General features: G+C 40.5%; 1 protein-coding gene across 1 annotated transcript; it reads left to right on the plus strand.

Moving 5' to 3' along the window:
- Nucleotides 1-3,192: 3,192 nt before the first annotated feature.
- LOC144368296 (zinc finger protein 639) lies at nucleotides 3,193-5,230 on the plus strand. Its single transcript, XM_078027111.1, has one exon. It carries the CDS (start codon nucleotides 3,709-3,711, stop codon nucleotides 5,164-5,166), a length of 1,458 nt encoding a protein of 485 aa, XP_077883237.1. The 5' UTR covers nucleotides 3,193-3,708; the 3' UTR covers nucleotides 5,167-5,230.
- The last annotated feature ends 6,334 nt before the right edge of the window (nucleotides 5,231-11,564 follow it).

Below are 11,564 nucleotides of genomic sequence, written 5' to 3' on the forward strand. Positions count from 1 at the left end.
AAGGAAAAGCAAATTTACATACTAATTAAAATGTAAGAGAAAATCACATTTAAGAGAATTGTTATACAAAAGTGAATGAGAATGAAAAGCACACAATCAAAACTTTTGGTGGACTGCCAATTTATAGGAGTACCCCCTAAAATAAGATTTCATGAGAGACAATTGTGTTTCTTCCTCTTTTTAAACAGCCTTTTAGTTGTTGATGGACACAATAACTTTATTTTATTTCTTTATTTTTATGTGTTGCTGAGGATCAAACTAGGGCCTCACACATGTCAGGTAACCTCTCCACCAGAGTCATGACCCAGCCCCAAGGACATTTATTTTTAGTCTAGTCAGTATAGAGTGATACTCTTGATAGTGACTGTCACAAAGGGTTTATTTAGAATACTATTATATATATATATATATATAATAATTATATATAATTTCTATGTAGATTATACTATTCTTTGCCTAAAGAAAAGAGCAGTCACTGATATTGTCAAGACGTTGAGTAGAGCAAAGAGAAGTATCCTAAAGATGCACTGTTTAGAGTAGAACCTGATGTTACAGAATACATAGGGGTAGCTTTTATATTTTTATATCTCTTTGATTTGGTTTTACTTTCACCTTGGGTGTCTTTTTTAATTTCAGCATGGGACATCTTTTTTGGTTTTCTGATCTTTCTTTATTGAAGATATTTTCCCATTCTTACCCTGAAAAATGGAAGATTGCAGACAACAGCAAGAGAAAGAAACCAATAAAAGAATGAAGGGCACATGCTCTTTCTTGGACAGATCCTCTCATCTCTCCTGCAGGCCCACTGTGGACACTTCCTAAAATGCCTGCTCCCCAGAGAAAGGAGGACACAGTCAATAGAATACTGGCAGTTTTTTTTTCTTATTGCAAATGCCTTGGCAGGTGCCCTTCTCAGGCTGACAGTTAATTTAGAGCTCTGACTTTAACTCACCCCCAACACATATCAAGTCTACTACAAGAAGCACCACTCCCCACCTGCCCAAATCTGGAAATCCACAGGCTGTCAAGGACTCGTGATACTCTGCCCCAGCACAGAACAGTTTACTTCTTTCCAGTAATATGACCAGGCATGTCAGGATTGACCTAGACATTGACACACTACATACTTTCATCTAAAGTATTTTCAGTTTTATTCTTAAAAATGCAATTGGCATGGTTTGAATGAACTTTCAGGTAGCAGAACATGGGAAGGTTCCTGGAGAGTGGCATTCCTGGAGAGGGCACGGAAACTCTGCACCTCTTCTCCCTTACCTGTTCTCTCTTTTCATCTGTCAATCTATTCTGTAATATCTTTTGTTGATAGACCAATAAATTTGCAAACACAGTGTTTCCCTGAGTTCTGTGAGCTGCTCTAGCAAATTAACCAAAAGTGAGGAGGGGATTAGGAACCCCAATTTATAGCCTACCATCTATACATATAATAGATTTATGAAATGATTATATGATAAAATATAAATACACACACACACACACTCCACAGCCTATGCTTGCTTTTGGAATCCAAAGTGGAGCACAGCCTCATAAGAATCACCCTCAAACTGTGGGATCTAACCCTATTCTCTAAGAAGTGTCAGCATAGAATTGAATTACAGGGCTCCCAGAGGGGATCCACTAGAGAACTGACTGACTGTTAGAGGATCAAATATCCACACACATTTTGATGAAAAAAAGTCATTCTGCATTAAGTGTAAGAAAAGAGAAAATGTACTTTTTTTCTATAATTTAGGGATGTTGGTCTGTAAAAATAGAGCTTCTGCCTCTGCCAACTCAGATCTTAGGGACCAGCCATGAAAATAGTAACATAAATAAACATCAACAGTGAAATGTGCCAGTTGGTGATTTCTCATTTTGACACATGGTGAAAAGAACAGTTGGAGTCTTGGCCAGTTCATATTTCCCTTTTACATGGGTTTGAAATGCTTTCTGGGGTAGTGAAAATTGCCTTGGGTAACACAGTTTTCCTACACAATAATTTGTTACCATTTTCTCAAACATCATGCAATTTTGTTGGCATTATATGAAACTTATTTAAGAGATTAGTAATAACATGCTTTACCTCATGCTTCTATTTTCTGCACCTCTTTTAAAAATTTGCTATCAAGTCCACAGTTATATTATTAGTAATTTTATAATAAGATCTTACTTTGTATTTTTTATTATGTACTACTATTGTGAATTCCTCTGTACTTTTGTGAAGAATCTGTACTTTCTCTTTTTACTCTGGTTATGGAACAATTTAAAATGATAAATTTCCATTGGGGTATGCCTGTGTGTGTGTGTGTGTATGTGTACACATATGTATGTGTGATTTAAACTTTTCTTTAATATTTTATATGTCTTTGTATCTGAAGACAAGCCAGGACATTTTTCTTATGTTTATGTTATTTTTTCTTATCTGTGCTCGCCCAATGTGTCTTTTTATTTTTTTGTTCTAGAAGTCAGATTGGGACTCATTTACCTTAGCTTCCCTTTTATACTTCTTTATCTTCTTGTTATAGATGCTGTTACCCCTTGTGCTCTATTTAGAGACAGACTTCAGCTTGGTCTCTCAGTGTGCTAATTCATTGTTTTTGCATTAGAAATAAAAGCTACTCTAACCTTGGAGAAGAAAACTAAGGTGAAAAAAATTTCTGGTCTTGAATTTCTACATTGGCAATGATTTCTTATATTTGAGATAAAGAGGACAAATTCTTAATGTAAAAAAGAGTTAAATTAAACATTATTTGAATCTTAAATTTCTGCTGTTTGAAATTTTCCATCAAGAAAAAGAAAATGATAAGATAAGCCACATATAATATTTACAATTTTAATAGTATTCAGGTATCTGACAAGATTTATGGTCATTGGAAATCTTCAAATTTGGATAATAGTAAGACAAGCAACTTAAGGAAGGATAAAATATTTCAACAGATACTACACAAAGAAACGAATGTAAACATCAATGAACACCTGAAAATTTGCTCAAGAGCACGAGTCATCAGGAAAACAAAAATGAAGACCAACTCACATCCATTATATGTCTAAAATTAAAATGACAATGCCAAGTGTTGGCAGGGATTTAGAACAACTGCAGCTCCATCCTCTGTTGTTGAGAGGGATACATGTTACTATCATTTTGAAAAACAGTTTGGTGGCTGCTTATAAAGATGAGCAGGAGGTGAGCAGCGCAGGCGCGGAGCGAGGCTGTGAGTCTGGCCGCGCAGCCTGGGCCTGGGGCCTAGCGGGCTGGGCTTGGGGCACGCGGGAGGGAGAGGGCCGGTCCTGACAGAGCGCCCTGGAGCGCGAGGGCCTGAGCGGCGTCGCCCGCGGCCCTCTCCGCCCGCGCTCGGCCGCAGCCACCTCAGCTGTGCCTGGGCCGCCTGGGGCCCCGGGGAAACGTTTTTCTTAGGTGATGGTCTTCCCCTCCTTACAATTGTTGGCCGAGAAAGAACTGGAAACAAGATGTAACTTGGTGGTGGCAGTGCTTAGCCATGAAGATGTACCCACATACAGTTAGAGTTATTCAATGTCCAGGAATCAGAAGACATGTATTTGCATCTCTGGTTTTGCCATTTCTTAGTTGACTTGACTTTCACTGAATATGTTTCTTCATCAGTAAAATTGAGGTATTTTTTTTACCACCTGTGGAAACTTTGTAATTCATTTTTCCTCACTGAAATATTAAGAATTATACCAAATTGAAAAGATATGAATGAGTATCCTAAAAAAAGAAAAAGGAAGACTTTACACCCTTCTCGTTATTCAGATTCCTCTGGAATAAGCAGAATTGCAGATGGATTCAATGGGATTTTTTCTGATCATTGTTACAGTGTCTGCTCTATGAGACAGCCAGACTTAAAATATTTTGACAACAAAGATGATGATTCTGATACCGAGACATCAAATGACTTGCCAAAATTTGCAGATGGAATCAAGGCCAGAAACAGAAATCAGAACTATCTGGTTCCCAGTCCTGTGCTTAGAATTATAGATCACACTGCCTTTTCTGCAGAAAAATCTGCTGATGTAGAAATTTGTGATGAAGAGTGTGACTCACCCGAATCAATCAACCAGCAAACTCAAGAGGAGAGTCCTATAGAAGTTCACACCGCTGAAGATGTCCCCATTGCTGTAGAAGTGCATGCCATTTCTGAGGATTATGACATAGAGACAGAAAACAATTCCTCCGAGAGCCTCCAAGACCAAACTGATGAAGAACCACCAGCTAAACTTTGTAAAATTCTTGATAAGAGCCAAGCTTTGAATGTGACTGCTCAGCAGAAATGGCCTTTACTGAGAGCTAATAGCAGTGGCCTCTATAAATGTGAACTTTGTGAATTCAATAGTAAATATTTTTCTGATTTAAAACAGCATATGATCCTGAAGCATAAACGTACCGATTCAAATGTGTGTCGAGTATGTAAGGAAAGCTTCTCTACCAATATGCTTCTGATTGAACATGCCAAACTACACGAAGAAGATCCCTACATTTGTAAATACTGCGATTATAGGACAGTAATTTTTGAGAACCTCAGCCAGCACATTGCAGACACCCACTTCAGCGATCACCTGTATTGGTGTGAGCAGTGTGACGTGCAGTTCTCCTCAAGCAGTGAACTCTACCTGCATTTCCAGGAGCACAGCTGTGATGAACAGTACTTGTGTCAGTTCTGTGAACATGAAACAAATGATCCAGAAGACTTGCATAGCCATGTTGTAAATGAGCATGCATGTAAATTAATAGAACTAAGCGATAAGTATAACAATGGAGAACACGGACAATACAGCCTCTTAAGCAAAATTACCTTTGACAAATGTAAGAACTTCTTTGTGTGTCAAGTATGTGGTTTTCGGAGTAGACTTCATACAAATGTTAACAGGCATGTTGCTATTGAACATACTAAAATATTTCCTCATGTTTGTGATGACTGTGGGAAAGGCTTTTCAAGTATGCTAGAATATTGCAAGCATTTAAATTCACACCTATCTGAAGGGATTTATTTATGTCAATATTGCGAATATTCAACAGGACAGATCGAAGATCTTAAAATTCATCTAGATTTCAAGCATTCGGCTGACTTGCCTCATAAATGTAGTGACTGCTTGATGAGGTTTGGAAATGAAAGGGAATTAATAAGTCACCTTCCAGTCCATGAAACAACTTGATTATTCTCTTTATTTTGATTTACATAATGTTTTTGTGAAATAATAAATTCAACCTTTTTTTTGAGATGTTAAAAAAAAAAAAAAAAAAAAAATAAAGATGAGCATACACTAATCATGTGACCTGTCAATGCAGGGACCTATGGTGGCTTTGCTTCTTTTGTGGCTCCTGGAAGGCAAAGGTCTCAATGCTGGAGCACACAGAAGGACCCTTAACGATTTCACCTGCAAGTAAACAAAAGAATTCTGTTCAGATGGAACTGTTAGACCCCACTTATGATGCCCAGACACTGGAATTAGGGCAAAGCATGCAGGAAGGCATAAACATGGTGGGAGGTAGTAAAAAAAATGAGTCAAGGGGATGCACTGGGTCTGGAGGAGATTCCAGGTTCCAGCTTAGAGGATAAGCTTCCCTGTGCACCCAAATCCCTGGTGCCCCAGCCATAGCCCTACAGCATGTCATATGGTCAGATCCTACTACTGTCCTTTTATTACCCAGTTCATACTACATGTTATGTGGTCTGAAGAAAAATAAAGGCCTTGTCATATTCCAGGAAAAGAAGGATGAAGCATGAAACACGCACATGTAGAAACAGCCTGTACTGAAGAGGACATATTGGGGCAAGTTCCCCTGTTAAGTGTGTGTCTCATTTTTCATAAGGAGAAGTCAAATTGGCAGGGACCTCAGAGATGATAGAAGTCTAGGTCCACCTTTAACAGATGGAGGGTAGTAGCTCACAGAGGCAAAGGGGCCAACCAATGGCATACAACCAGTTAACATTTAGCCTGGAGTTAGAGACCAGAAATTTGGAACAAAAGAGGGTGGCCTGCACACTGGAGGGAGCCAGCAGGAACTGGAGGCTGTGGGTTAACTTGGCAGGGATAGGAAGGGGCTGTACAGAGCCAATCCTCTAAGTGTTGTGTTAAGAGGCTCAGGAAAGAAAGCAATTCTCGGAGAAGAACCAAAGGGAATTAATTAGAAAACAAGAGCTAGTTAATATACATCCCATGCTTGATCACACTATGGGTGTCAAGGCTCTCAGGGTACAACTTAGGAACATTCCTAGAATGCTCAACTGCTCTGATGTTTACCCTCTAAGTTTAAAGGTTTAATTTCTCATATTTAAAACAATCAGTTATACATGAATTTTCTCTTAATAGGATTTCTAGGGAATTATTAGCACAGCATTTAAGTGAATGTAGAGAATACCTGCTATATATATATATATATATATATATATATATATATATATATATATATATATATATATATATATATTTTAAAACTTTTCCCTTAAAGTGTATTTTTTTCTATTCTTTTATTTTTTTTATTGGTTGTTCAAAACATTCCAAAGCTCATGACATATCATCTTTCATATATCTTTTTTTCATTATCAGTTTTTTCTTTTATATCCAGGAGACCAAATGGATCTTCCTTCATGTTTTTTAAAGAAAATGAGATGTTAAAATAAAATGCTGTTCTTAACCTAATTTTGTGCACTAAAGTCAATTCATAAGGTTATGCCTTATTTGGTTTTTTATAAAGTAGTTCAGGAAAGTCCAGAATGCACTTATGGCCTCAAGATCTCTTGGTAGACAACTAATTCACAGAGAGACTTTGAAAGTTTCTTCCCTCAGGGACCAACTGAACTGCATTTCTCTGGCTCCTTGCTTGACTGACATCAAGGAGAGAAAATTGGGCTAAAGGGGAGAGATGGTGAGGAGAGGAGAATAATAACAGGGTAGAAAGCTGAGCGGGCAGGAGGGTGAAGGGATGGAATCTTAAGAGGAGGCTATCCAGGAGCTAAGACCTGTGTGGTGAACCTGATATCTCCTAGAAGGTAAAGGAGGTCAGGGTCACTTACAGAGCTGATGTCAGATGGTGATGTATTTGAAGCAGGCTCTGTGACTGTGTAAGATGGAATCGTTGCTTTCGCTCCAAGTTAGTCCTTGCCTTCTTCAAAATATCATGTGTCCTGGTCACTGAAAGAAGAAAAGAGCCCCAGAAAGAAGGAATTTCCAGCTGGGCCCTACTTGCTGGGCATGCATTTTCTTCTCACCCCTCAATCATGGCCTCTTGCTGACCCCTTTGTCTCCCCCTCCTTCTGCAACCACAACTGCTCATGTAACAGGAGGGTTGGGCCCAGTGCATCAGACTCTCCCTTCCCAACATTCCCAGTGCCTCTGTGGTCACTGTTTATCTGCAGCACAAGTGGGATATCTGCAAGACCATCCCTTTCCTCTGCTGTTCCACAGCTCAGGGGCACCTACGCTGGCTGACAATGAACTGCTCCATGTTCTCCTTCTGCTGGTTAGCAGTCTTCAGACGCTCAGCTGTGCTCTCAAGGAGCTTCTCCTGTTTAGATACTTGGGCTCGCAGATCCAGGAGCTCCCTTTCCATTGATTCATCCTGGGGAAGAAGGACAAGCTCTCAGACAACAGTTTGGAGACCGAATGTATCCAGTTCTTTGTGGTTCCTACCAATCAGAAGCAGAACTCTATAATCTTCTCAGCAGACTGAGTTCCCTTCATTATAACTTCTCAATCCCTCAGTTCAGAACAGTTGAGAAAAAGACCACAGGTAGGAATGTTGAGAACCTGAAAGCCCCCAATCAAGGATCAAGGAGACTGTGACTCCAGACCCACAGCAACTCCCAACTGTGAACAAGACCTCCAAATCAGTCCTTGAAGTAGTTTTGTCTCACCCTTCTCCCATCCATGCAGGACTTGGAATTTCAGACATACTATGTCTGGGACACAGGGCTACCTGATGACAGTGTTCACATTTCAAAATGTCTGTACGAACCTGAAGATGGTAAAGTGCTTCCTTGTAATTAGCATAGTTTTTTTTCCCCAAACATACCAGTTACATTAATATGGAAATAAAAACTAGTGAGGGGATCCAGGGACTAGCCCACCCAAAGCAGGACAATTCTTTAGGGGCTCTACCTTTTCCCCAGATTGGAACACAGATAAAAGGTGTGTTGGGATTCTAGGAGCATGACTGAAAGAAGATGCAGGATCACAGTGACTTCCTTTGATCTTTTGACCAAGAAGCCCTGAGAAATGGAGAAGCTTCAAAGGCCCCTGAATTTTAGTTCAAACTTCAGATTTATTGGAAGCAGATATTTATAGATTACCAGGGCCTCTATGTCTGTGCTTCTCCATTTCCTTTTCTTCTCTTTGAATTATTATCTTGGGGTTTGGGGTGTGAGGACAAAGTAAGGTAATCAGAGCTTCAATGAAAACATCCACCAGGGGTCTCCCTCCAGGATGCTACATTAAGATCCAGCACATTCTAACAACCTTGTAGCTCCTGACCCTCAGAAAGCCCTGGAACTGAGAATACAGAATCTCAAGGGGCAGAAGAGCAGGGCTTATACCAGAAGACAACACTGGCCTCTTACCACTTTGCCAGGCAGCCCAGGGCCGTGGAAGCTTGGTAAAGCTGCTCTCCAGAACATGGTCAGGAGTGAGGCTGACTCATCTAGGGTGCGCTGCAGGGCATGAGCACTGCTTCTTAGCTCATGGAAACATTTGCTGCCTGGTGCCTGTGGAAAGGTGGGAGGGAGCCATGGACATCACTGAAGTTGAGACATCTTAAGGTTCACGACATTGCAGCCCTGCACAAGACTCAAGCTTCCTTTGTTGATGAGGCACAAAGCATGGGCTGCTTGAACCTGGAAACCCTGGCTCATCCCTTTGAGGTCCCAGGACTGAAGTGTGGCTCCTTTTACCTGGAATGACTCCTCACCTGGACATCCTATATAAGGCTGTCACAGCTCATTCCCATGTCATGTCCTCTACAGACCTTTTACCTTCCCTGCATGCAATAAAAGACCCCTCTGCACCAGTGAACGAGAGGCACAGATATGACTTCTCACATTGGGCCTGTGGCCCATTAGTTGGTTTATGAATAGGGGTATGTATCTTGCCCTGAATTGGGGGTTACCTGGATGCAAGGCTCTGTCTATACATCCATGGGTCTCTGGTGGCTCAGACAGCACAGCCATTGGCCCTTGTTGTCTCTCAACAGAGATGTACTCTGAGAAGCATTTGCAGATTGCTTCCCTCCCATTTCCAGGTTCTTACTCTTTCCACACACAAGGCCTTTATGGATGCAAATCCCTTAGTACCTGTCCATCTGATTGATTTTAATCCACATGGGTCAGCATGAGTATAACAGATAATGAGCCATGAGACCGTGCTGATTTCAACATCATATGGGCATCAACTCTTAACAAATACTTTACTGAGGATGGTGGCAACACTGCACAGACATCTCTGTGGCTCTGAGGCAGAATATCTAGTTGGTTTCCTATACCACAGAGTAGAACATAGAATGAATCAGGAGATAGGGAAACAAGGGCTTGGCTAGAATAATTGGAAGATGCTTTCTCTGTCATTGGGAGATGCAGGCCACAAAAATAAATAGGGGAGAAGAAACTAGAATTAAGGACGAAGGGCACAAAGAAAGAGTGAAGGCAGGAGCTGCAAGTGTGACTACCTCTGAGCCCTGAGCTTCAAGGCCCAGGAAGTTGCATGTGGGTGTCAGGAGAGACTGGATCTGTGCAACCAGCTGTTTCCCCTCTGCAATCTGCTCTCTGAGAGCAGTATAGTCATCAATGTGGCCTATGATGTGGCGGCCACGCATGTTGGCGAAGGAGCCATCCATAGAATCACCCTCTAGCTTCAGAGAGTTCTTCATTCCTGAAGGATCATTTGAATCCAGCTCTGAAAAAGAAAACCACAGTAATAAAGATCTGCTGTTATTCATGATAATATCCTAGGTTCTCACCATTGCAGAGACAGTGAAAGAGCCCAGGCTCAAGAAAGGCAGCCTTCAGAAATGCAGGGTGGCTCAAGCCCATAGACACCTTTTGGTTTCTTTATTTTTATAATCTTTCTTACATCATTACATGATGATAAACTTTCCAGAAAAAAATTTTGATTTCACTGACAAGTGGGCTATTCAGGAAAATATTATAAACATGAAAGTTTTCTGTATAGAAAAATCACAGACAATTGAATAAGAATGTGTACAGGGCAATGACCCAAACAGAGCAACAGGACAACTGTGGCAAGAAGAAGAATGAGAAGAAAGGCAGCCACAGAAGACTCAAGGAACATGGATGATGCTTTCTCTGTCAGGAAAAAGGATGTCGCACACAGAAAATTTTCTAAATTCACATGACACACTTACAGAGGACCAACAGTTATTTGCATTCATAATTTTCCTTCATTGGGTCCAAGCCCTTTAGTTCTCATATTTATACCATTTGTCCTGGTGACAATGACAGTTATCTGAACCAGGAGAAGAGAAAGAAGAGCTGTGGAGGACCAGAGTTAGAAAATCCATGCCAACACCCCAAATACAGAGGAAACACCTGAATCTAGGGAGTAAAAACAACCAGTGTCAAGGACATCACAAACAGCCTGCACCCCAAATCATGCACAGTCTAGCCTTCACCACACAAGATCTAAGGTGCCAGGATTTCCCTCTCATATCATTAGCCTATATATGTCACATAGAAAAGCAAAAGTCAGCAGATTGATATGTTTCTATTATTTGGAAAAAAAATGTTTGATGTCTGGATATTCCACATGAATGTAACTTCCAGTAAAAACTTGTTAGGTACAATTTCATTAACCAACTTTGAGTATAATTTTCTTTTCTAGTACAATGCCTTGTAGTGAAACTTAAATATGCACAAAATCACATACATATATAAAATACACATACATATGCATATATGTGAAACATGTATATGTTAAAATATTTATCAAGGGCCGGGGTGCAGAGTTCAGTGGTAGAATGAAGAAAAAGAAACCATTCTATAAAGTGTGGCAGGTCTAGCACACACAGAAGAACTTGGGTTCAAATTCTCTGTATTACAAAAGTAGATCAAAATGTAAACTATCAATAAAAGGAGTTCCTGCTAAGAGGAGAGTGGGTCAGAGCCAGGTTCCAGTTCAGGCCTCTGGAAGCTGGGAACAAGAGGAAGAGCAGGGACTGAGCCATGCTGCTGCATCTCAGCTGGTACATGGGAACACAGTGACAGGGAAGCCCTGTCAGGAGGAAGTGAAGAGGAAACTCAACACCACACCCACCATGGCAGCTCCAAAAGGGCAAGGCAGCAACCTAATGTATGCTGAGCACTTCCTGCCAGCTGGGTACTGTGCTTAGCTGTTTACAGATATATCTTACTTACAGGCCACAATAAAAAGTCCATGAAATAGTCCACTTTCATCTGACATTTGAGGACATTAACTGAAAAATGAGTATTCAGCGCAACCAGAGAAAATAAGGATTAATATGACCCAAGAATATCTGGCATGAGAATGTCAAGGCTCAGACTTAGAGAAACCAGAGCAGAAGTGATTGAGGATATGGCCATGCA

Source organism: Ictidomys tridecemlineatus, chromosome 11 (genome assembly GCF_052094955.1).
Source record: "Ictidomys tridecemlineatus isolate mIctTri1 chromosome 11, mIctTri1.hap1, whole genome shotgun sequence".
In the NCBI taxonomy this organism is placed as follows: Eukaryota; Metazoa; Chordata; class Mammalia; order Rodentia; family Sciuridae; genus Ictidomys; species Ictidomys tridecemlineatus.

What these genes read in the sequence shown, in the direction of transcription:
- LOC144368296 (XM_078027111.1), top strand. Translation starts at nt 3,709, where the DNA reads ATGAATGAGTATCCTAAAAAAAGAAAAAGGAAGACTTTACACCCTTCT.